The sequence below is a fragment of the Neopsephotus bourkii genome, unplaced genomic scaffold (genome assembly GCF_033783945.1).
Source record: "Neopsephotus bourkii isolate Nb327-2 ecotype Australia unplaced genomic scaffold, CSIRO-AGI_Nbou_v1 NB_168, whole genome shotgun sequence".
In the NCBI taxonomy this organism is placed as follows: Eukaryota; Metazoa; Chordata; class Aves; order Psittaciformes; family Psittacidae; genus Neopsephotus; species Neopsephotus bourkii.
This window is the reverse complement of record NW_026900684.1, coordinates 18,132,517-18,158,145: the sequence shown is the minus strand read 5'-3', so window position 1 is coordinate 18,158,145 and position 25,629 is coordinate 18,132,517. Positions and strand designations below refer to the sequence as shown.

The following is a 25,629-nucleotide window of genomic DNA, read 5'->3' as shown; positions in this document are numbered from 1 at the left end:
GAGCTGCAGCACTGCCAAAATTCCCGAAGGAGAAGAAATGACTGGGATGATTGGTTCCTGAGAAGGAATTTTTTTTCTCTGATAAGTGCAGTGCCTATTGCCAGCTTCTGTTTTTCTATATGGTGCTTGGGTTTCCCATGAAGCAAACCTATTTGCCTTTTAATCCACTATTATCTCAGGAAATGTATGAGACCAGGAATGCTTTGTTGAGGTAAAAGAGAGAGAGCTTAAGTAAGGAATGGAGATAATGCCCTGACTAGGGCAGGGGGATACCTGGGGTTGTTTTTCCGAGTTTTGGAGAATTTGGGTGCTCAAAACCAGACACCACAGAGGAAGCACTAGAGGGAGAAAGACCACTCCCTTTCCCGCCCACTCTCAAGCACAACCCAGCCACTACAGGGAGCAAAATCTCATCCCCTCCCTTTTCATGATTCCCAACCCCGCAGGCCAACGGGATTTGGGGATTTTCCCAAGATGCTGTCTGCATTTTTCCCACGGTGGGGGTCAAATCCCGCTTTCCATCCCCGCAAACTGCTCTCCTCTCCCCAGCATCCCCTCGGGCTGAACTTCACCTGGCACGCTCGTCCAGGATGAGTGAATGCTCTAGTTCCCAGTATCTTCCAGCTGGGTCCAAAACAAGCGTGGTGTGGAGTATTGGGGAGAGGGCATGTGCGTCCGCTGGCTGTGCCCCTGCAAGGGGCGTGGGACCCCATGGGGTCCGTGCGTGGCTGCTGGGGTATGTGGGTGCCCGCACCCTCCGATGGGGTTGGTACCCTCGGGGGATGCCCCTGGTGAGCGCTGGTCCCCTGGTGCCCCTTCCCGCGGGGCTGGGAGGCGTGGGGAGGGGAGGACGCGCTTTGTGCCTGGGGGAGACGCGTGTGCTGAGAGCGGTGCCGCCCGCCCGGGCCGGGCCCACTCCGTGCCCCGAGGGGGCGGGACGGAGGCGGGACGGGGCGGAGCGGCCGCTGCCCCCGACCCACGCGGGGCCCCGCTTGCCACTCGCCCGGTGGCGGCGGTGGCCGTGGCCGGGCGCAGCGCGGAGCGGAGCGGAGCCGAGGGGAGCTCCGCCGCCGCCGCAGGAGGCTGGTGAGCGGGGAGCAAGGCAGCGCCGCGCCGGGGTGGGCACCGGGCCACCGCCTCCCGGGACAAAGCCGGGCTGGGAGGGACTCCGCAGCTGCCGCTTGGGGCTGGGGCGGGGCCGCCGGGGGTCCGAGGCGGCGGGGCCGTACCGGTGCCCACTGAGTATGAGGGCGGAGGGCGGCGAGGGAGGGTGAAGCCGAGCTGAGGCGCGCACCGGTCGCGACAGGCACCGCCGCCCGCCCCAGGAGCCCCGGTGGGCCCTGCCCGGTAAACTTTTCCCAGTCCCAGTGGACGCCCGGGGCCGTCCGGCAGCCAGAGCTGCTTGGGCTGCGCGTTTGGGGTGCGGGTTTGGGTTTTTTTCTCGCCGGAGCATCCTTGTGCTGCAGCCTGCATCTCTACCTTAGGTAGCAGGTAGGCTTTGTATGGGGCCGTCGCCGGTGTCCCGGAGCACGGGGGGTGCCTCAGACCCAGCTCCTGGCTTTCGGCGCTGGCCGGGGGACCGAGCCGGTGTCCCCGGGCGGCGGCGTGCTGGCTGCCCCGCCGGTGTGAGGACACCGCGCCGCCTGCCCCGGCGTCTGGGCAGCGAGAGACAACGGCTGGTTTAGCTGCAGAAAGGGAAATCCCGGTCTTTAAAAGGCAGTTGGCAGCGCCGATTATTAAACCAGAAGTGAAGAGTTTTTTCTGGCTCGGGTCCCTGCTTTCCTCCCTTTGATTTTTCTTTTTTCTGGGCTGGCTCTTCTCAGGACACTTGTTCAGCTTTGGGGGGTGCCGGGCACTCCCTGATAGATCTGAGAGGAAACAAAGAATTGTTTTTTAAAGGTGCTTTCTCTGTAAATAATGTTGAAGGTGTTGGGGTATGACCAAGACTGATTTGCTGTCCTTTGGTTCATTTGGACTCTCAAGTCCATGGTAAAACCTGTCTGAAACAGCCTTTTCCCTAAAAGGAAAGAGGCATGTGCCAATCTGATTTGTGAATCCCATTCATATCCCTCTTTCATGAAAATGATTCCAATTTATCAGCCTGCCAGACAGAACTACTCTGCAGGTACTAGTGCAGTAGTGGATCAAAGCCTCTCCTCCCAAAGGTGGCATCTGAATTCAGATGATGCTTGTGGGGCAGTGGCTCTCCCACCAAGACAGAATACTCTTACAGGTATTCTTTCTTTTCGCCATGCGATGAGGTGGCTGTTGGAGAGGCTGGCCAGGGCATCTCCGAGCCCAGAGGCAAGAGACTTTAAGTGCAGGTTGGTTTAGAGGTGCAAAGGTGTCTGTGGCTACGGTGGTGTTGCAGTATACCTGCAGGGAGGAAGTGCTGAAGGAGCAGGCTCTTGTGTCGTCAGGACTGGGGTGTAAAAGTGCCTGTTTGCTTGGAGACCCTCGGGGAAGGAGTCTCGGTTTGCATGGGGGTCAGCTGGCTGGGAGAGGGTGACCTGAAGCTGGTTAGGTGGAGAAGAGCTCTGGAGCCAGGTGGGGAAATTGTGTGCCCTGACACCTATAGCAGCTGCTGCAGTTTCCCTCATCCAGTTGCATTTTCTTATCTTCCCTAATCCACGGAGCTTTGTGGGAGTCCTCGTCTGAAGTATCTCCAAAGTTGTTAGCTCCAGGTAGCTACTGGCAGAGTGCAACGAGACCTGGCCATGTGGGGAGGGGGTGCACAGGAATGCAGGAATGTCTTGTTCCTGGGGCATTTCCTCCTGGGGAAGGAAGATGGGAAGGGATCCTCCTCTGTAAGTAATCCAAGAGCAAAACGTTTCTCCTCTTGCAGACAATGAATCGTTTCAGCGAGCTGACACTGTTATTTGTGGCTCCTGGCAAACCAGATAAGAGCTTTCTGCCAGGCACTTGCTCAAATCAGTGCCAGCCCCAGCCTTGCTGATTACCTTTCTCCGTTGCACTGGGTGGGAGAGAAGCCTTTGTGTCTCACAGCAGTAATCACAGTGGTGCTTCTGGGTGAAGGAAGGTTGTTGCCTGTCCCCTTGGTTACACAGTCGCTGATTCTGGTCCTTGTATCTCCAGTCTTTTTTATTTTCCAGAGGGAGGATGTCACTTCGGAGAAAGGAATTTTTCCTGCTTTGTGGGGCTGGGAACAGCTATTTCCAAGACCTCTTTCCTTTACCCTTGATCTAAACCTTGCACGAGGCTGGTAATGCATGCTCATTAAACAGGGAATTAAATCACATAGGAATGCTGCTTGCTTGATGTCTTCTCTATTACAGAGCTATGCTTAGAAGCTGAGGCTTTTTAAGTGATTGTGTGGGCTTTAGCTATGTTGTGAAAAAAGCCTTGTAAACAATAAGCCTTTGTGTAAGGCAGAGTAAGTGTAATTATCACCTGTCTTACTAAAAACCTTCCCATTTCGGGGCATACCCAAACTAATTGGACAGTGTTGTACTTTTCCAGACAACTAGGTGATCCTTAAGAGCGGCTCCGGGGAGCAAATGCAAAATGAGCAGCGGAGGACAGTGCAGAAGACGCAGAGGGCTCTCGGTCTGACCCACGAGGATATGAAGATGTCTGCGTGCAGCGACTTTGTGGAACACGTTTGGAAGCCTGGCTCCTGCAAAAACTGCTTCAACCCAAAGAGTTCCCATTGGCCACAAACACCCCCGGACGTGGGAGCTTGTGCTGTGCTCCCGAATGGAGTTAGAACCAAGCCTGAGAGCCCTGCATTGGAAGACGAAGGTGTAAACACTTCTCCTTTCTCAAAGCCAACGATTGCCGTGAAGCCAACTATGATAAATTCGGATGTTTCTGACTCGTGGGCGGATGTGAATATGAATGCAGATCTGTCACAGGTAATGATTAATCCAGTCAAACATGCCTTCCCTGTACTTACCTCCCCTCAGGAGTGCTAGGAATATCTGTTTAAACCATTTCCTTCCCTTTGTTTTTAATTCTGGTCTTGACTCAGGTCTTTAAGACATATATTGGCTTGTCAAAGTACCTTTGGCTGAAGCTGAATGAGCTGTTGCTCACGAAGCATGTGCAAAGGAGCTTAAATATGTGTTGTTTGTTTAGGTACTTCCGGCTTGTAAATGAGGATGTAGGTTAAAGTTACTTTCCTGGGGAGATGTACTGGAAAGAAGCCCTGTCTGATTGCAGACAGTGCTGACTGGATCTATGGTCCTTTATGGGTGAGGAGGAAAGTGCCCTACCTTCCTAGCCCAGCTCTTTGGGGTCCCAAACTCTGCCAGAGCAGTAGTGCCGTCTGGGTATAGCACTGCTGCCAACCCCAGTGCTTTGAGTTGCAATCCAGATGGGTGGTTCATATCCCTGGCCAGTTGATAACAGCACTGCCGAGTGAAACATGGGCTGCGTCACCCTGCCCGTTGTGTAGGTGTGCTCTGTCTCCCAGAGGAGTGTCAGAGCTCACAGCTCTCTTCTTAGCCTCCCCCTGCTCAACCTTGCTTTCCTTCTGGGGGCACAGGGCACATGAGCACAGGCTGCCATCACTGGTGGGGTTTGATCTGTGTGTGCAGAGTTGTCCCCCGCCTGAGTGTCGTGCTATGGGAGAGGGCTCTGCCACCCTGGTATGAGGGGGTTATTTTGCAGGCACAAATCAGGCACTCTGCCTTGGCCAACTCCTCCCTTGGCAAGCAGGATAGATCTCCCTCAAACATTTATTTGGTGGCCTTTCAGTACCTTTATTTCAATAATTAATACATAATAATTAATTTCAGTACCTCAAGGGGGGCTACAAGAAATCTGGAGAAGGACTTTGTACAAGGGATAGTTCAAGGGCTAATGGTTTCAAGCTCAAAGAAGGTAGATTTAGATTAGATACAATGAAGAGGTTCTTTACTTATAAGGGTGCTGAGGCACTGGCACAGGTTGCCCGGAGAAGTTGTGGATGCCCCATCCCTGGCAGTTTTCAAGGCAAGGTTGGATGGGGCTTGGAGCAGCTTTGTCTAGTGAAAGGTGTCCTGGCCCGTATCAAGGGGGTTGGAACTTGATGATCTTTAAGGTCCCTTCCAACCCAACTAATTCTATAATTCTATGAAATGAAGAGATTTTGGATATATTTCCCCACCTGCTTCACAGACCTTGGTGCTGAGCATAGCCAAGTTGCTATCCCAGGATAACCTGTGATAGTCTGTGTCTGTGCTCCGGAGTGGAACTCCAGAGCAGCAGTGTGAAATGAAAATAAGCAGAGAGAGGTGCAAATATTCCTTCCCTCTGATTCCCCCTCCCACCCCCCCCCCCACTAATTGCACGGTGATTCACAGGCAGGATGACAGGTTGGACATGTTTCTGGCGCAGAACCCATAGAAAGAGAAAGGAGAGTGCCTTATTTCAGTGCATTGCCATTGATGGTAATGCAATGACTGCAAATGGTCCAGGAAACAGGACAAGTGTAGGTTAAGTAGAAAAGGTTGGCAGTAGTTATTGGTGAGCACAGAGCAAAACAGATGATGAATGCCAGAGGACTATTTTGCAGAGCTGAGCTGTTTTTTATTATTATTATTATTATTACTGTATTAATTTCTCTTCCATTTTGCCTATGCACATCCTGACAGTGCTCTTGTCTCTTTGGCCCATGCAGGTCAGCTGGGGCATGGTTTCTGGCAAACAGCTCCTTCTGAAATCGGGAGATGCACAGCGGATCTGCCTTGACAGTTTTGGCAATGGAGGTGTAAGAAAGCCCTTCCTTCACAACCCGCCCAGCGACTGCTTGTCATGCTGTCCTCCTAGCTACTCCATGGTGGGCTTGCGCAGCTTGGAGAGTCACGTGGAGAGAAATGTCTCCATCCACAGCCTGGTGCTTGTGGGTGAGGTGGGCAAGCAGGAAGACAGAGCCAAAGACAAGTTTGCCCTGCCGCATCATGCCCCGTGCCCTAGTCTGTCTGCCTTGAGGGACAGAAGCATCACAAACCCCAACAGAAACCCTTCTTCCCAAGCCAGAGAAGGAGCAGCGCTCCCCTTGGAGGGTGACTGTGGTCACCTCTCCTCCAGCTTTGAAAGCGAGGGGGGCGAGTACTGCTCAATCACAGAGTGCCACGGAGAGCACCCTGTCCCGTGGGAGCCGCGCTGCTCGGAGGTGAAGGGCACCCAGTGCGAGAAGGACGGCTCTGCTCCATGCGGATGGAGACAGCGGGATGCTCCTGAGATTCCCAGGCCAAGTGGCAGGGCGGTCAAGTTCAGTGATGAGGAGTGCAGAGCTGTGAATGTGGCCTTCTGCATCACGAAAAACCAGGGTGATCATCTCCCCTATGCCCTGTGTTCAGAGAGGAAAAAGCTGGCTTTCCATGCTGAGCCTGCTGCCCTCCCTGAGAACACAGTGAGCAGCAACGCAGCTGCCTTTGCTTTGTCCCCAGAGGATGAGGACTCGCCTCTCCCTGGAGAGGCCTCTGTCACCAAAGGCCCCTGGCCTGAAGGTTCAAGCACCACTCAGCAGACTCTGGTTGAGCCGCAGCATCCTTGCCTTGCTGAGCCAGCCCGCAGCGATCCCATCTACGCCGAGAGCACCAAGAGGAAGAAGGTGCAGCTGAAAGCTAATGGAGGACAGGCAAAAGCAGAGAAGCTGGCCCGCAGCACTGGAAAGGAGCAGGCTGATGGGATGTGGAGGGATGGCAGCTGGGCTTTAGGTGGTGAGAAGGAATACCAGGACTCCACTGCCCAGGTGGCAGCCAAGATAACTGTAATGACGGCGCACACTGAGGATGATCACAAGACAATATTCCTCAGCAGCCCTGACTCAGCAGTGGGAGTTCAGTGGCCATGCATCAGCACCACTTCCCACCCTGATTTTGGGACTTCATCGCCTGCCATTGAGCACGGAGAGAGTTTTCAAGCATCTGGAAGTGAAAACAGCACCAGATTTCATCTGGCAGCTCCTGCCAAGGTCTCAGTTACTGAGAGCCCAGCCATTCCCCCAAAGATGTCCCGAAATGGCCAGCTGGGCAGCGAGGGGAACCGTGTGCCCCTGGTAAGCTCCCACGTGGCAAGGCTTGGTGATGACAACAGCCACGATGGAGCTGGTGTTCAGCTTCTGCCAAGGAGCTATACGGATACAGGCACCTTCGGGGTGTCCCCTTCTCTGTGCACTCATGTCAATGGGGTCTCTGTGGAGGAGTCCAGCAGAGCCCTGGCAGGCTCATCCTATGACAGGAGGCAGAAATACTTCACCCCAACATGGACCAAGCAGTGCCGGATAGAGGAGGAGGAGGAGGAGCAGGAGGAGGAAGAGCAGGAGCTCTCAACCCATCCATGGACAGTGGGAGCTGAGAATGGAAGAGCCGAGGCTGACCTTGTGGATGATGGTCCGATGCTGGAGAGCCAGGCTAGGATCAGCAAATCATCATCTTTCTCCTTTGATTTCCCTAAGGACAAGAGCAATGGGGTGGAGTTTGCACCACCACCACCACCACCGCCGAAGAAGCAGTCCAGGTACAGCCCTGTGAGTGTGTGCGTGCTGATCTACTAACCACTTGCAATAGGGATGCTTGGTGCAAGGATTCATTTTCCAGGACATGCTTCCCATTCTTTTTTGTCTTCCTTTTCTGTTCAAAGGTGGGCTTTCAGGAAGGTGGGAGGTGACTGCACGGCTGAAAAACTATTTACCTTTCTACTCCAAAAAGCTGTCAGATCTTTGCAAGTCCCAATTTGAATGCTGTATGTGTTTGCAAAAGCCCTTCAGGGCTGCAACGTGCAGCCTTGGGTCCCAATATTCAAATGAGAACAAGGTCTGCACTCAGGATAGCTGGTGTTTCTGAGGTCAGCGTCATTCTGTCTCAGCACAATTCCTTCTTGTCGAACAGGATAGAAAATCTGGGGTTGTGAGCAGCTACTGTAGGTAGAACAGGGCAACTTCTCTTGGTGCTAATAGCTCTGAAATCCTCGTTTTCAGTTTGGCTCTAATGCCTTCTGGCTTTCAAGGTTAACTCTTGAAGATGCGGTTTCCCAGGGAGGGCTCCTTGCCTGCAAGCAGGTAACTGGTGCTTGCCCCACATGCGCTCACGGTGTGAGAGAGCTGCTTGGCTTCAGGTAGCCTTCCTCTCCCAGCTCTCCTGAAGTCAGGTTTGCACGCAGGGCCACTGCAGGCCCTAGAAAACAAACGTGAATGAGGGAGAGCTGTCCATCTGGGAAGGAAGTAGCTCTGTGAAGCAACTGAAAACCCAGGCTTCCGACACTTTGTGTGCATTCAGTGTCTGCAGCTGTGTGTGTCACCAAAAAAGAGGGAGGAAAAAAGGAAAGGAAAATCAGCAAAGAAAAATTTATTTCCTTTCCATGCAACTAATGGACTAGGTTGTCTGTGCATGCTGGGGAGGGACACGGCTCACATTCTATGGTGTCCTGTATTTGCTTTATTGTGTGTTTTCAGTTTCATCATCTGACTGTGCATTGCACAACAGATGTGACTTCAGCTCCTCGATGTAAAAGTTCACGGAAGAAGGGATGGATGCTCGGAGGAAAACACCCATGTCAATGAGTCACGAGTGCACCCAGCACTTGCTCTTGGAGTCCGTGGTCAAGCTTATGCGTAGGCCTCCGTGACCTCCAGTTTGAGACTGTGGTTGAGTTGGCCCATCCTAGGTTTGTTCTCATACTGAATTGTCAGTGTTTTAAAGATTAGCTAGCCCAGGGAACTAGTGTTTTCGGTTGACCAAGTGGTGAACAAATTAGGTTCCTCAAGGAAAGGGAAAAGATGATGAGAGGTTTTAGTTCTCCTTAATGCTGGGCTTCCTGCTGTGATGCTGCATGTCTGCCAGAGTCAGAGATAAGAAAAAGTCCACAAGCAACTGAGCACACAGATGAGCTTTATTGCCTTTAAAAGCAAAGAGAGCAGTAAGATGTGCTTAACTTCGATCCTGTGAACTTTCCTCCATGGCTGCTGCCACTTGCTGTCTCTTATCAGCCTGTGGCTTGGGGTTGTGTTTGTCACATGAGGTGTTGCAGAGACCCAGCAGCGATGAGATGATGCTATTGAGAAGCAGTCATTTAGGAAATGCCTAGTTGCCTGGAGAAAGTCCTCTAGAACTTAATTCCTTCCTCTGCAGAGCAGAGGTCACTGGGTAGGCCAGAAGGGTGGTGGCACTCAAACTCAGCAATGTATTTCCCAGTAGCATCTTCCACTTGCAGTGCTGGGCCCTCCTTCCGCTCACAGAGGAAAGAAAGCCCTCTCTGGACTGGGGGGAAAGATGCTTCCCTTGCAGAGCTTGGAATCTCCTTTCTGCTTTCGTGAGGGCTGGGAATGGAGACAGGGGGCTCCTTGGTGTGTCAGAGTGTCCCCTTCACTGGGTGACTTGGACCAGCTGTGCTCCAAAGCAGGAGCATGCCCTGCTGTTGCCTTCCATAAGGAGTTATGACAGTCTCTCCTGAGGGATGTGGAGCATTTTCTTCTCTTAGAGGGGCTGTTTCATGCTCCCGGTGTGATCGGGCTGTGCCAACTGTAATGCTGCTTCTGAGTCATGCTGAAAGCATCTGTGTGCTAGAAAGCCTGTGTGAAAATGGGCAGGGAAGCTAAGGCCAGGGAACAAGTGGTATTGATGGTCACAATCAGGATCCCTGGCATAAACCCTGCCAGGTGGTTCAGGTAGGTGATGGCATTGTTACCCCTTGTGGCTGTAGGTCATGTGTTGCGCTGCATGTATTTGCCTCCTAAACACCTTGATAGCTGCAGCTGAGCCGTGGGGCACCTTACTTAAAGAGCATAGCCCTCCCTCCGGCTACCAAACCCCTGCACCGCCATCCTGAGCAGCAGTTTCATCAGATGGCAGGTTTCACAAGCTGTGAAAAGCCAGCTGGTTGCTTTGTTTGTTTGCTTTGAAGGTGCTCTTGTTTTCATCTTGAGCGTGGCTTCTTTGAGCATGTCGATGCAGGAACCAGGGTGTTGTTACCTGCGTGTGATGGTGGGAGGGATGGCTACATGCACAACTGCTTAAAATCACCATAGCAGGATTGTGTTACCCTGGGCAATCACTGCTTGTAGCTTTGGGTCATGACATGGCTCTGACGTGGTGCTGGGAGGACATCTCTGGTCCTCCTGGGCTGCAGCCAAATGCCTTAAGAAGGGAGGAGGTCTTATACACAAAGATAACTCTGAGACATACCCATACTCTCCTAGGCCAGGGCAGTCTGTGGGTATGTCCTTGCCTGTAATGGAAGGGCTACCAATACTTCTGTTATGCTTATGCAGTCTTTGACACAGACAGAGCACCTCAGCACAGCTGGAAAAGGTCCTTTTAGGTGTGGATGGAGATGAAGCCAGTGTAGACCTGGTTGTGGCACAGTCTTGGAGCTTGGGACTTAGAAAATCAGGGTTCATGTCAGCTGCAGGAAAGTCATGTAACCATCCTTTTTCTTCTAGATCTCAAGGCGCAGCAAAGTATTTGATTGCATGCTGGAAAATGAAGCCTGCCTGATTGACTTTTCCTAATTAAACTTAATTGCTTGTTTTAAAGGAAAGGTGCATGTGTGTTCAAGCTAGTTTCAAAGCAGAGAAGGAAAAGCAAGTCTGTGTATTTTGTTTTGTTCACCTTGGCTCTAACAATTAAAAGGAAAAATGTTATAAGAGGGTAAATTCCTGCCAGGCACTGAGGAAACCCTGGTTTTGCAGTAAGCTTCTCTTAGGATGGCGGAAGGAATGATTTTAGGGATTTTGAAAATTGGCAGAAAAAATGAAAGTAATGCATTTGTGCATGTTTCATCCTATGTAAAACTACTCTGGACCTCTTGCAGCTGTTTCTTCATACAGTCCTTTTTTTCCTGCTTGTTTGAAAGATTATAGATATTTAAGGTTTGCGTGGTCTGAAATGGAATGGAAAGTGAGCTTCATTACAAGAGATTGGAAGGGGAAGATGGTGGCTGGTCTTCTTCCAATGGCTGGGAAGATAGTTGGCTGAGGAAAGGGCTCACCAGGGGAACTGGGATCCCCAGGACTTGTATGTGCAATGATGATTTAAAGATTCTTCGTTGTGAAATGCTCTAGCGTGGCCTTCAGTTTCTTGGCACGAGGAATGAATCTTTGCTGAAATTTATGTCTCTCTTATGCAGAGGGTCAGGCTAAACGATCCTCACGGTTCCTTCCAGCCTGCAAAGCCTTGATGGTAATATATTTCATGTGCCTCGAAGGAAGGAAACGGTGATGCTGTTTTGCATCTTGTGCTGTTGGCTCTTGAGCTGTCTTTATCATAATTAATGCCAGCTTCCAAAGGCAGCGCCACAGATAGCTCCTGAAATATGCTGAATGTGCTTGCTTGGGGTAGCAAAGGTGTACAGCACGGCGCATCCCAACACCTGCCGTCGCTGAAAGCACAAATGAGCCTGAGCTGTGCCAAGACTGCGTGTTACGATGCTGCTGCTGCCACTGCCGCTTTTTGCCAGAGGGATCACAACAAGAGCATTCCAAAAAAACCAACCCGTTTGGGAATTGGATCACCAGGAAAAGAGACAGGTTTGTTCCTTGCTGGGGAGGTGGTGCTGGCTGGTGGGACTGAGCTGTGTTCTTTGCCAGGAATCGGTTTGTGACAGAGCACCTGAGATGGAATATTCCCTGATCCTTACCATTCCCAGGGCAGCTGTTTCTCTTTTGGATTAGGGTTTAACCTCTAACAAAAGCAGACTGGCTACATGGAGCTGCTGTGGCAATTACAGATGCAACCAGAAGTCATCCGTGTCCCAAGTTCTGACCCTCCTGTCCATGACAATGGATGACAGCAGGGACTTGTCTTGTTTAGGACAAGCCAGATTTATTACTTTAAAAGTAATAAATAATAATAAGAAATTGAGTGGAGTCTATTTAAATACATAAATAAGTAAATAAAGGAAAGAAAGAAGGGAAGATATGGCTCAAGCAGGAGACAGAATCACACTCCAGGACAAGGAGGGAATATATCTTTCGGATTCCCCCTGTGTTGTTTTGGTGGTTTTTTTTTTTGTCCAAAACTAATTGGGAATTTCTCATGCTGCTTCTGCCAGTGGATACCTTTCTAAAGGTTGTGATTTATCATCCCATCCTTTGGGAGAGTTTCTTTCGTTTAAATGAATGTCATTTGCTTTTCTGTGTGGTTCCTATTCTTACCACTTAAAAAAGCAGAGCTGGAAATGAGGTCGTTTGTCCTCTTCACCACATTGGAGCATGCAGAGATTTAATTTTTGACCCATCTACTGTCTTAATTCTGCACCTTATCCAAATTTTCCGTTGCACCTCCAGACTGAAAGCCCTTGTTTCAATTTAACCTGCACTACATAAAACCTTTTTGGTACAGGGAGGAGCCGCACAGTCCTCTGGACAGAGACAGGAGAGTTTCAAAATCCTGCCTTTCCCTCACCTCGATTTTGGTTTCTAAACATTTGCCAGCTGGTAGCATAAGGATAAGTACAAATCCAAGCCTCAAATGTTGTATGCTGCTGTATGCAGGCTTTTAACTGTCCCGTGCATCTGGGAGAAGATGCTGGAAGAAACAGCAGCGGAGGGAGAAGGAAGATGTAATTATTCACATTTCATGATAGACAAGCATATGGTCCAACGGTGCTTCCTCTTGTGTAATAATTATGTCCAGCCATGTGTTGTATTTGATGCTGTAATGCAGTCTGGCTTTTCTTTCTGCCTGCATTTATTTGGGGAAGGGGTGTCCTGTTCACATTGTCACCAGACCTCTCCTGGACCGTGGTTTGGTTTGTGGCAATGTGTGGGTGGTTCCCTGCTCTCCTCTGTTTCCTTCCCCTGTTGCATGACTTAAAAGCTCAGCATCTCTGTTATCTGTTCGGGTCCTGCCATCTGTGCTGAGGAGTGACCCTTCCTTCTGGCACAGCAGGCACAGAAACCCCTGTGATGGGGCTGTAGAGCTGGTGCTCCTTGTGATCAGGTCTGTGAGCAAGGGAGAGATGCTTTCCAATGGCCTCCACTGCTGCCAACAGGATGTGTGTGTGTGATGGCTGCTGAAATGGAGCAAGGGGGAGTATTCTCCACTCTCAAGACCTCCCTGTCCTTTGCACTTTTGGAAGGTAACCAAATCTCCATGTCCAATCTCAGACAGGAAATTCAAGCTGAAGGCATGCCTGGAGTGTGAGGGATCCCTGGGGTGGTACCCCAAGGCACATGGGTCTGCTGCAGTTAGGAGAGCCATGCTTCGGTGCCCATATCCGTTCTCTCTCTTTCAGAAGTGCAAGGTGTGCAGTCAGCAGTGCTGGAGTCCCACAGCAGCATCAAGTAGAACCCCAGTCTGTTAGGAAATGTGAGATTAAACACATGGCTACTGCTTGAACATGAGCTGTGGGAAAGGCAAAGCACTCCCTGACGAGAGATGCAATGTGGGGCATGGCAAATGATCCGGGTCCCTTTGCAATGATACAAAACTCCACACGGGTGGGTTTTTTTTGGTTGGGGTATTTTTTGGTGGTTTTTGTTTGTTTGTTTGTTTTGTTTTGTTTTTTTCCAAGACCACTATTTTCCACCTTCCTTAATTTTAGGCAGGACTGTGGGAATCGTGTGGAAAACCAGCTGGATGGAATTGTTTAGGATGAGAAAACTGGGGAATAGTGAACGGGAAGGGTTGCGTGAATTTGCCAGCATGTTGCATAGAGGATGTTGAGTAATTGAAGTGTATTTAAAGCCACCAGAGTAATTTGGAGAGCTGGAAATCCTGTCTTTTTTGGTAACTAGTTTGGGAGAGCTGACTCTTGTGACCTGTTTTTTATGCACTGGCACATGAAGGAGGCTCTGGTGCTACTTTTAAAGGTGCCCTTTACATTTAAGGTGCTGAGATCGGATTTTTTTAAATGGAGGTAGATTAAGCAGTGCTACATCTCTCTGAAGGGGAGTGGGGCCCATGGATGTTAGCAAGCTACAGTGGGGGAAATCCCAATGATTCAGGTTTAAGATGGGTTGATGCTCTTTATTTCCAGTCTTCTCTGGTGAAAAGAGCAAGAGAGGATCATAGCCACCTTTGCCCTTGTACTCATGCATGGTGGAAGGAACGCTAGTAAAGCAGAGGAGGTTTGGGTTGGCTGTAAATGAGGATCCCGCAGGCAGTGATGGGCTGGTCTACTTTGGGGTGGAATTTTACTGAACTGGGAGAGTTTGACCCCACTGAGTGTTTTCAGTAATTCTATGGTATAGTGGCCGGTATTTCAGTCTGTGGATGCTGCAGGCTGGGCTTCAGGCAGCCCATAGGAAAAGAGGGAGATGTAAAGCAGCGCTATTTCCAGGCGGCATTAGCTGGCCCGGCTGTAACATCTGAAACAAGAGCAGGATGTCGTTTAAGCAGCAAACAATTTCTATTTCGGTGTGCCTATTCAGGAACTGCATTTTACATAAGTCACGGCGGCGCAGAGAGGAAACGGGGCTCTCTGTGCATCCGACTTCACCGCGGCGCTGAGCTCAGCAGAGGCAGCAGCCAGCATGGTTCTGGCAGGCGCTGCGTTGCGCCCAGGTTGCTTGGAGGAATAGGTGTGGCTGTGTGCGGTGGACCTTGGACCCCGCCGAGCAAAGTCCCATCTCCCTCTGAGTGCGGGAATGGTAAGGCAGCTCTGTGCGTTTGTGTTTAAGTGATGGGAAGGAAACAGAAATGCACCACCTTTTCGGGGGGGGTGGGTGGTGGTGGGGAAGGGGAGGAATGTGTTAGAAACCCTCTCATCTGTGCACATGGAGACCAACACTGGTGCAAAATCTTCTTTTCTTATGGGTTCAATTGCTTTCTTGGTTCTTGCCAGGTAGAGAGTGCACCCGCACAGGTGTTCACGCTTTTTACCCCCAAATTACTAAGAGTTTAACGTCTGAGAAAGTGATGGGATAAACATGTATCTTTCTATATATATGTGGATATTTATATGTCTATATAAAATTGAAGACCAGTTGGTTGCTTTCAACAGCACTAGTCGTAACAGAGGTAAACCCCTCAGTGTGTGTCTCACTTTCCCTCTGTCTCTCTTTACTTTCCAACTGTCACTTGTGTGGTGCATTGCAAAGGTCTGTAAATCATCCCCAGGAGGCTCGAGTGGTAAATTCATCACTGGTGCAAGACCAGTGTCTCTGCCGACTTCTACCTGAGGTGGTTTTTACAGCTTTGCTTTCATCACCGCCTGAATATTTTTAGGCTGAGGCTGCTCAGGCAAATGAGGAAGTCTGGCAGAAGTTTCTTCCGGGCTTCTCATGCACTCTGCTCTCCATGTGGTGGGGTGGACATGAGAGTAAGTGCTTTGTCTGGATGGGGAACGAAATGGTTCTCAGCCTGCAAATAGGAGTCGCTCGTGGCATCTGTCGCGCTTGGGGCTTGTGGAAGAGGAGGGATCCCGTGCACATGAACAGGGTGCCACGAGAAAACAGGCTTGCGCGTCTTTTGTTTGTCTTTCTCAGCAGCCATTCAGCCTCCTGATTAGGAAACGCTGGATGCCTTCCCGCAGGACAGCTGATGGAAGTCCTTTCTCTTTTCTTACGAGTCTGCCACTAACCTTTTTACGTTCTTAATCAACAACGGGTTGAATTCTATCAGCAGATTGGCAGTTCTACTGAAAAACGTGGACCGATAGCCTTCATTTGCTGGATGATAGAGTCTGAACTGTACCAAGCTGGGAGGAGTCTTGGTGCTCTGATGTGCTGCCTGGTTTCAACAGTTTCTGTTGTTTTCCAAGGAGGGAAAAATGAAGAAAATGCAGGGGAAATTCTTTATCTTAGTAAAAAGTCTTGCTTGCCTACAACTGATCACTTGAACTGTGACCTGGCAGGTTATGAGCCCAGTTTATGGTTTGTTTATTTATTATTTAAATAGAAGCTGTATGGAAAACTGTAGCTCTTGCCTTAAAATCTGCACGGTAGGTCCTGAGTTTGGCAGACACTTGTTTTCTGCAAAGGCACTTCTTCTTTTCAGGGTATTAATTGTTACTGTGATGCACTGAGGAGACAACAGCTGCTGGGGATGGACCTTTCTTCCACTTATGTCTCCACCATGGAGGAACTGTGTTCTGACACCCAGCCTCAGTCTGCCCTTCTGTAAAGGGATGAAGGAGAAGGGAGATGTGATGTCACTCCCTTCTTTTGAGAACTTTACTGAAGGCAAACACTGGTGGGTCCCTGCTTCCCTGTGATGGTAGCCAAGATGGGATGTGGTCCAGGACCCCACAGGTGCTAGGTAAAGAAGTCACACACTGGGGCTGGATGCTGTTGGCTCAGCACGCTCTCTATGCGCAAGTACAGCTGGTTTGTCATAGGGGGTGGCATAGGCGCTGCAAGCCCCTAACCTGCTCAGTGTCAGGGGGATGTGATCCCTGGGTGCCAGAGAAAGAAGAAAAGTGCACAGGAATGAGCCGCTGTGGTGTGGTACAAGGCTGCACAGTGTCTGCATGGATGTGCAGACACCAAGGCTGTTCTCAGCTTGAGTCTTCATGCAGCACAAGTGCGTGCAGGGTATCTTTTGCCATCTGTCGTCTGACTCTTCTTTTTCACTCTCTCTAGGCATGCTCTGAAAATGAACTCAAATAACGCTGAGCTGGAGAGGGTCAGCAACAGCTCTGCCGAGAGCCTCAGCCCGCCGTTCCGGAGCGTCCACGTCAGCTTCACAGCTGGCTCCAGTGACAGCCTCGATTCAGACACACAGACTGGCAGCGATGGCAGTAAGTGACCACTGGGAGAGGTGGCATTGGACCTGAGGAAGGAGTTACCTCCATCCTGAGGCCTACTGCTGGGGCAGCATTCTCAAAGCAGAGATCACAAGGGTCCGATCACGTAGGTCACTCAGCAGCCCTTCACCTTTCCACTTCTACCCTTCTGCCTCTTAATGCACTTAAGATGAAATGTGACAGAGTCAGGCCAACATCATGGGCTTTTCCCTCTTTCATTTGGCAAGTGCCAAATTATTCATCCTGTAGCTCTCCTCTTCTCTGGATAAAACCTCTATTTGAAAGCAGTTGTCGTTATCCTGCTCATACATTGCACAGGTCACAGGTAGCCCTACCATAGAATGTCCTTCATAGATTTGAGGAGTACCAGAAGGAGTCTAGTGTGAGAGGTGATCTCTCCCTCTCATTGTGTTGCCAGTTATTTCTTGAAGGGGAAAAATCTGCCTGCACTCGTTTAACTGAGATTAAAAAATACTTACTATGAAGTCACTTTTTTCATCAGTGCGTAACTTAGACATGCACTAACGTGTTCAGCAGCTCAGAAAGTATTCCCTTTGCAAAAGAAACCTTCGTGTAGTGGAAGTTCTGGCTTTCCAAGAGCAACAATGCACAGCAATAAAATTAAGAGCCAGGGCTCTGGAAACTCCATTTTTCCACCGCTAACTTGGAGCCTGAGAGTGAAACTGTGCCAGGAAATTGTGCTGGGGAAGAAAAACTCACATGTGTTGGGTCTTTACTTGCTGGGCACAGAAGCAGTTTGCTGTCCAAAGTGATGTTGGACAAGAAAACTTCTCTGCCTCCACTAACAGGAGTGACTGTTTCTTGGGAAAGTTGAGTTTTTAAGTGAATAACCCAAACGCAGTTTTTCTTGCTGATGGAAGCAAGAAGCTGTGCAGTCACTGAGTGAGGTGAGCTCCAGTTAATTGCCTGTGCTGTCAGATGTTAAAACATAAAGTGTGTGTGGGGGGGAGTTTTTAAGCCCTTGACAGGCAGAAGGACTCTATGGTGAAGGTGCAGAGCAACGGTAGGAAAGCTGTGAAAGGTTTTTATTAGTTACCCTGTTTTTGGGGCAGAGCCCAGCACCACGTGAATGAAGGTAAGAACAGTTTAGCATTTGCTGGCCAGGCATGTGGACCAGTTGCCAAAGTTTCCAGTGCTGACGTTTGTTCCGTAAGACTCTGTCAAGTAAATCTTGCCTCTTGAAACAGGGATTCAGCTGCATGTCCTGGCAGAGATGCCTTTGTTGAGTTGCTCTTGGGCTGCACGCTGAAGAATTTCTCTTGGCTGTATCCTCTGTCAAAGCCCCTGGGGCTGGAAGCAGCAAGAGATGCCATGCTGAACGATCCCTGCCTGTGGCTTTTGACAGGGTTTTAATGGAGGGGGTCTTTCTCGTGGACCTGGCAGGGTATGATGCAGATGTCTGGCTTTCACTAAAGCTTGGGGCATGCACCTCTGTTGATCTGTGAGCTCCACAGTTAACTGCGCAGCTACAGAGCAGCTGAAACTGGAGAGCGACTGGGTGTACAATGCAGACACCTGGAGCAGGGGCTCAACAGGAGCTTGGCACCCAGGAACAAGAGCAAGAGAGACGTGTGCTGATTCACAGCATTTCCCACAGCGCTGTTTCTGAGCACGTTGTCAGAAATGGGGTGCCAAAACTGCCTTGCTTGGGAAACTCATCATCTGCAGAAGGTGAAATTGGTGCTGCTCATTCCTGGGGTGTGTCTCAACACTGCTGCTTAGGATGGGGTGTACTGCAGCAGGAGCATACAGCCAGTCTTAGCAGTGGAGGGGACAAATGAAAACGGATGTCATGGTACCAGACTCTGGTGAGGAAGGACCAGGACAGGTCATGGCAGCACCTGTGGTCTCAGGTGGTGAGCAGCTAGCAGGGTCTGCTGCTCTGGCACAGTTGGTATGGCTTTGAGCCTGCATGTGACATGCCAGGACAGACAGGCCGGGAGCTCAGGGATCTGGGCCCCTGCACTTGAAGGAGGTTGTGCATGAGAGCTGGTGAGTCACTAGGGTTGTGATGGAGACAAGTGCCTGCTTCAGACTGACATGAAACTGCCCCAGGACATTCCTGTGGAGCAAGCAGAAAGCTACTGTGAGTGAGGAAGTGCCTGCTGGCACCTGAACCCTCACCAGCAGGATGGCTTGCTACTGCTCTGCAACTTTGGAAGCTGGGTTCAAAGAAAGCACTATCTGCTGAGCTTCCTTGGAGCAAAATCCCACCATACATCTTCAAAGGTCTACACTTGCATGCAATACGTTAGCAGAGCTCAAGTTTATCAAGAGTCCTGCCTGTCATTCAAGTGGCATAGAAAATTCCCTGAAATAATTATGTCTCTTCTTTAAATTTCCCCTGCAGACTTCTCCACTCATTATTCATTCTGTCTCCATGACCTGAAATTATTGCTATTTATTTCAATGTTAAATCATCCGTTTTTTCCTTTTCTTTCCCTTTCTTGTGTGACATGCAACTGTATTACCTGTCTCCAGTCTGTCCAGGGTAGGAAAACAGCTGGGATAGCTAGCTGAAATGAGCCAGCTGTCCCAGCCCAATCCATGTGCAGATGGCGTGTGAAGCTACTTGGGGTTTAGTGGTGTGTAGTGGGGCCAGGCTGCCCTCTGAGCACAGAGGTCTGGCAATAAGCTTGGGCACAGGCAGTGAGGGGGAGGCCCCTAGGAGGATGGACATTGCCAAAATCCCAGGCCTTGCCCAGTGGCTATTACCCAGTGTGAGGCAGAGAGACAGGTTCAGTATACTCCTTGGGCTGCTCTGGTACAGCTGGAGGGCTGGAGCTGCATAGCGTGTGTCACTATCTCCTTATCGCGCTATGGCGCTGAAGCACTGGGTGGCAGCTCCCAGGTGAAACATTCAGGCTGTTTAGAGATTGTCCTCGTATCCGAGTGCTTTGTTCTTACCTCCCTGTGGATGACATCACAGCTTAAATATTTACCCTCTACTAGCATTTTACTACTGTGTGTGCAGCTCATAGGGGAGTGGTTTGGGGAGGGGAGGGATGGACACTTGCATCCTGCTTTGCAAGCCTGCTGTATTAAACCCAATTAAATCCCTAACCCCTTCAGTGAATCTTTGCAGTCATGAATAGATGAGGACTGTGCACTGGGGTTAGATGTAACCTGGCTTGCTGCCTTATTCCCAACCAGGACCCTGGGAGAAGTAGCCTGTGGGGGTGGGTGGGACACGGAGGGGGAATTGTGCTTCCAGCCCACAAGGGACACTCATGGCATCTTCTTGTGTGTCGCTGTCTCCTAGGGCACTCCTCTGAGCTGAACCACTCACCTCCTCCCGCTGAGAACCAAGTGTTTCCCCCTGTCCCTTTCCTTCCTGTCTCTGCTGAGGATGGTCCCTCCTCTGCCCCCAGCTGCCCACCCCCTCTGCCCCAGAAGAAGACCGTGAGCAGAACAGTGTCCTCTCCAGATGGCTTTTTTGGAGGACAGGCATCCTCAGGCAGAGCAGCTGATGCTCCCAGCCCCAGGCTGAATGTCAGCCACTCCGAGACCAATGTCTGCCTCCGAGAGGAGCCTCCCTTCATCTACCCAACCAGCCTGGGGGGCCGCCCCGGCGCCTTCTCCTCTTCGGAGTCCCTGGAGAAAAGCTCCAAAGGAAACAGCTACTGGGGCTCCGCCTCTGGTAAGAGCACCGGGGCTTGCGTCCCCAGCAGAAACCTCCAGTCCCTTTCCTCCTCGCAGCTCAGTGTGTCCAGCCAGGTGTCATCGAGCTCCAGCCTCCAGCTCCACAACCTCCTGAGCAATATTGACAGCAAGGAGGGGGTGTACGCCAAGCTGGGGGCTCTGTACGCCGAGTCCGTGCGCCGCCTGGTTGCCAAGTGTGAGGACTGCTTCATGCGGGAGCAGAAGAACGAGCTGCACTTCAGCGAGAACAACTGGTCCCTCTTCAAGCTGGCATGCAACAAGCCCTGTTGTGACTCAGGGGATGCCATATATTACTGTGCCACCTGCTCCAAGGACCCTTCTACCACCTATGCTGTGAAGGTAAGCTCCAACCCAGGAGGTATCCAGGTATATCCTCATCTTCCAGTTGGGAGGATGGGGCAAAGAGATGCAGGATCCAAGGCTGCTTGGGGGTCCTCTGAGCTGGGACTGAACCTTTGAGCTTCTTTTTCCTCCTTTCCGGTGTATGGATTTGAATGAAAGAGTGGAAAGCAGATTCAGTGCTATACCTTTGAGACGCACCAACATCACACAGTGGCCTGCTTTCTCTGCTTGTCTTTCTCACAGGTGAAGTTTGGCAAGCAAAACCCTTTCCAAACCTGATGTTTCCCCCCTGCTGCTTGCAAAGAGTAATTTGGAGTAGTTTTAGTTGTAACAAATGCCATTCAGATGCATATTGCTGCAGAGTAGTAGGGTCTGAAACCCAACCAGTTTCTCTCTAAAAATATCTTTGTGCAAATACTACCTTGTAAACTCAGAGGCATTTGCCTCTGATGACACAAGCTGATGAAAGGCTTTTCAAAAGACAGCATTTTTGTCTCTGCCTGCCTTTTAAGTAGAAGGTTTGACCCAGAAACCATGTGAGTGCTTATATGATCTTGAAACTACAGGCATTAAGATACTGCAGATCTCAACTAAACAATGTGAGGCTGACCTAGACGTGCTGTGTAAGGTCAGGTCTGAAATACTTTTCTGTAACTCTGTGAAATCCACGTTTGAAATGGAAACTTGAGGTGCAATAGTTCAGCTCTTTGAAACCTGGATAAGTAAGCTTATCCAGCCTGTTCCATGGACATCCCATGGATTTGGGGTTCTTGACCTATGTTACTGCTTGAATACAGAGCCTTTAATTTCTATTCTGACTTAACCCTAGGGACATCTCATTGCTGGTTACTCTTCAGGCTGTTTTCAAAACCTAAAGTAATTCCCCAAAAAGCACTGTCAGAGATGCATTAAGCAAAGGGAAAAAAGAAAGAATCTCTGCTGAATCGTTTCAACTATTATGAACCCCAAGGGGATGTTTTAAAACCAGTTCATAGTCTAGAGTAAGTACAGTCAACCCAACGGGGGGGGGCTGTAAATAACGAGAATGGAGTTAGATGAGATCTTCCACCAATACCCCTAGTCCAGCACTGAAAGCTGCAGCTTCTTTTGTGTGTTATACCTAAATCCATTGTAGCTTTCCCCCTGGAACCTAAGAGTTGTGTGGCACCCCCCTTTGCTCTTGCCTGCCATGTTATGTGGCGTTCAGAGGCTCAGCTCTATGGCTATGCATCAATTCTTGCCAAGGCAGAAACAGCACATTTCAGCCTCTTTCTTAATGGGACGGCACTCAAGTCCCTGCGTGTGATGTGGGCTTACTCTGCGCTCTTGGTACACTGCAGAGTGCCTTAACAAGGCCAGAACCACTCCAACGGGGTCGTACTTTGCACCAGCATTAAGTGAAGTTGTGTCTGTGTTTGTACATGTGCATGAGTGCACTCCCTGCAATGTTGCTGTGTGCCACCTTCGTTTTGGTAGCTGAAGTAGAGAAAATAATGAGCCTTTCCAGCTGGGTGATTCCTAACTGCCCCTCCTGGCTTCTGGTGTAATTTTCTGACATGAAACTGATCACAGGCCTGTAGATAAAGTTGGGCTTTGAGACCTCAAAGTGGGCAAAGGATTTGACTCAAGCCAAGGAGCATGCTCAGCCAGGGTTTGGACTATGCACAGGCAGATACAGCCGTGTATAAAAGTTAGAAGGAGCTAGAGTTACATGAACTGGCTTTAGAGGAATTAAGCCAGGATATACTCCACACCTTGACTTCTTTCTCCACTTAGAAGATGTGTGACTAAGCCAGCCCCAGGCTCCTCCTTGGAGCTTGTTGCATGGGAGATGCCTCTGGTGCAGCCAAAGTCACGAAGAACGGCTGGCTGGTGAAGATCCCCCTGTCTTCGTTTGGTTGCAGTTATTCCTCTAGAGACTTACAGGAGTTCCTCCCCTTTTCCTAAGGCTTACACATCTTCCCTATGTGGGGAGGAAGAAGCAGGCTTATTCCACAGAGGGCTGGAAGGCCTCCTCCACCTTCCTGCACCTCACTGTCCTAACCTGCAGTCTGCCTAGCTCTCCAGAGCCTGTCTTTCCACAGAACAGGCATGCAGCCATGGCAGGGTATTTTCGTTTAGAAAAGCGAGGACAATAAGGATTTGAAATGCCCCATCTCCGCAGCATCTTCTCAGCTGAGTGAATTACCTGCAAATGCCTGGATTGAAACCTTTGCGAGAGGAATACAAAAGCAGCCCACTTCTCCAGCTCCTCTCTATTCTTGCATTTATTTTAACTCGAAGGCAAAATTGATTTCTTGCCCAATTTTGCACACATGCTGTGACTGGCAGTGGCACGCTCCGGGGTTTGAAACCTTTTATGCTGAGTTTCAGCCTGTTGCTGATTCCTGTGGGTGAGATATAAATACATCGCTAAACAAAAGGGTGGGGGGAAAGAACCCCATGTATAATAGAAATGCCAGAAGGCCCCATAAGCTAATGGATCCTCCTATAATAAACCTGGGTTTGAGTTTGTTTAGTCTTTAATGCAGTCATAAAGCTAAAATACGGAACAAAATGAAGATAAAAGTCATGTGGGTTTAGGAGAGTCGAGATCATAAAATGCTTTTATTTTCCTTGAGTTTGCTGCGCTGTCACTTCTTTCCAAGCCTGTTGTTAGCTTCCACTTTCTCTCTGGTGTTGTTGCTGGTTTCCCTTAGCCATTGATCAGGGATCTGGGAGCAATTGCTGATACAAGGAAGCAGAGTGGTTGAGAAAGATACGACAGTGGCTCCAGGACCAGAGAAGGGTTAGGTGGGAAGAAAGTGCTGGAGTTCTCTGTCCACCCCTTGCTCCCTCACTTCAAATAGGGCCAACCTTGCAGCCACATCACATTGCATGGGGCCTCATCCAGGCAAATGCTAACCATGATGTCCTGAGGCAGGAGGAGGAGGAGGCAGCACATCTTCTGCCACAAGCTTTGCTTTTCCCTCTGCAGAATGCCATTTGGGTTGCAGGCGGGAATCTGGATGATGTCATGATGTCAAAGCTATGTTGCTGCTGTCAGCAATGAACAAAATCTCCAGGAGTTACTCATGGGAGGACTATCTTCCTCCTTTCCTGCAAATACCATGCATTGCCTGGCAAAGGAAGCGTGCCCAAAGATGCAACCCAGACATCTGGTTGCTACGGCTGGGGTGTTGCAGGACAAGAAAGATCCTCAAGCCATGAAGTACTTTTAAGGACTAAAGGGACCAATGTGCACCCCGCTTCTACTTAGTGATGTCTTCCTTAGGAAATCTCAGCTTAGGAACCCATCTCTCAACTTCTGTTCTCTGCCCTGTCTCTGTCACTGACTGATGAGGCTCTTCTTTTGGTCTCTCCTCACAGATTTGTAAAACCCAGGAGTCCAAGGTGGCTGCTTCATACTGCAGCCCTGCAGTGCCAGTCCACTTCAACATTCAGCAGGACTGTGGGCACTTTGTGGCCTCTGTCCCCTCCAGCATGCTGCTGGCCTCAGATGCAGGGAAAGGCATGCCTGGGGATGGCCTCCATCCCTCCCGCACTGCCAGCGAGCATGACTGTGTGGTGGTCATTACCCGAGAGGTGCCGAGCCAGACCACTGCCGACTTCGTGAGGGACTCGGTGATGTTGCACCAAGCCAAGCCAGAGCTGTACGAACGTCGTGTTTGCTTCTTGCTCCTCCAGCTCTGCAACGGCCTGGAGCATCTCAAAGAGCACGGCATCATCCATCGTGACCTGTGCCTGGAGAACCTCCTGCTTGTCCCCTGCAAGCCCCCCATGAGCTGTGTGAAAGCCAAAGATGACAAACACTTACCCCGGCTCATCATCAGCAATTTTTTGAAAGCCAAACAGAAGCCAGGAACTGGAGACTCCAAACTGAAGAAGAGTCAGGCCCGGCTGGCCCCGGAGATCGTGTCCGCTTCTCAGTACAAGAAGTTCGATGAGTTTCAGACTGGCATTCTCATCTACGAGCTGCTGCACCAGCCCAACCCCTTTGAGGAGAAGGTACACCTCAGGGAGCAGGAGTACAGCCCTGAGGACCTCCCTGCTCTGCCCAGCCTATCCATCTATTCCCGGGGGCTTCAGCAGCTGGCACACCTTCTACTGGAGGCGGATCCCATCAAGCGTGTGCGGATCACTGAGGCCAAGCGGATGCTCCAATGTCTGCTTTGGGGGCCCCGGAAGGACCTCACCGAGCAGCCCCTCAGCCACGAGGAAGCCCTCCACCGTGTGCTTCAGAACTGGGTGGACATGAAGCGTGCCCTGCTCATGATGAAGTTTGCAGAGAGGGCTGTGGACACGGAGCGGAGCATTGAACTGGAGGACTGGCTGTGCTGCCAGTACTTAGCATCTGCTGAGCCGGCCTCCCTCTCACACACATTAAAGCTGCTGCAGCTGCTCTGACCTTGGATGCGGCTCAGAGGCAGCGGAGGGCTCCTGGTTGCCTTGTGCCTAAAGGTACACAGCCCCTTTGTATGTGAGAGGTTTGAATCTTAGTTGCGAGTGCACGTCCAGCTCCTGTCCCGCACTCCAGCCGGAGTGCACGAGACCTGTTCAGGACCCTCAGCACCGTTCATCTGTGAGCAGGAAAAACTGGGAACCTACCCCTGTTTTGGGGGATTTTTAGATATTATTTTTTTTTTGTATGTTAAGTCTGTGGACTAATAAACTGCTGCCTGCGTGTGTGCATGTTCCTAAAGAACCCAGCATCCTGGAGCTGATTTCTGCGCCTTTGGCACAGTCCTCTGATCCCTGTTCCACCTAAAGCATCAGAGCCTTTTTGCCTGGGAACAGCACTGCTCTCCAGAGTGGGCAGCAGGGATGGATTTCTGCTGCTTCTCCTGGGGAGCAAGTGTAATTCCTGCAATGCTCCTTTGCAAGGGAGAACCAGGAGGGGCTTTCAAACTGGGTTTGGCATCCGTTTTGCTTCTTGCTTTAAAACCAGAAAAATGCTGCTTGTTTCTG

General features: G+C 50.4%; 1 protein-coding gene across 1 annotated transcript; it reads left to right on the top strand.

The window, feature by feature from the left end:
• The first annotated feature begins 952 nt into the window (after positions 1-952).
• On the top strand, positions 953-25,366 carry PRAG1 (PEAK1 related, kinase-activating pseudokinase 1). Its single transcript, XM_061374092.1, has 6 exons — positions 953-1,086; positions 3,481-3,875; positions 5,624-7,467; positions 16,472-16,629; positions 19,919-20,658; positions 24,031-25,366. The coding sequence occupies exons 2-6, from the start codon at positions 3,519-3,521 to the stop codon at positions 25,066-25,068; spliced, it is 4,137 nt and encodes a 1,378-aa protein (XP_061230076.1). The 5' UTR covers positions 953-1,086; positions 3,481-3,518; the 3' UTR covers positions 25,069-25,366.
• The last annotated feature ends 263 nt before the right edge of the window (positions 25,367-25,629 follow it).

Coding starts and splice junctions, on each gene's coding strand:
- PRAG1 (XM_061374092.1), top strand. CDS start 3,519: ATGCAAAATGAGCAGCGGAGGACAGTGCAGAAGACGCAGAGGGCTCTC. Junction 3,876..5,623: donor TGAATGCAGATCTGTCACAG/GTAATGATTAAT, acceptor TGGCCCATGCAG/GTCAGCTGGGGCATGGTTTC. Junction 20,659..24,030: donor CTACCACCTATGCTGTGAAG/GTAAGCTCCAAC, acceptor CTCTCCTCACAG/ATTTGTAAAACCCAGGAGTC.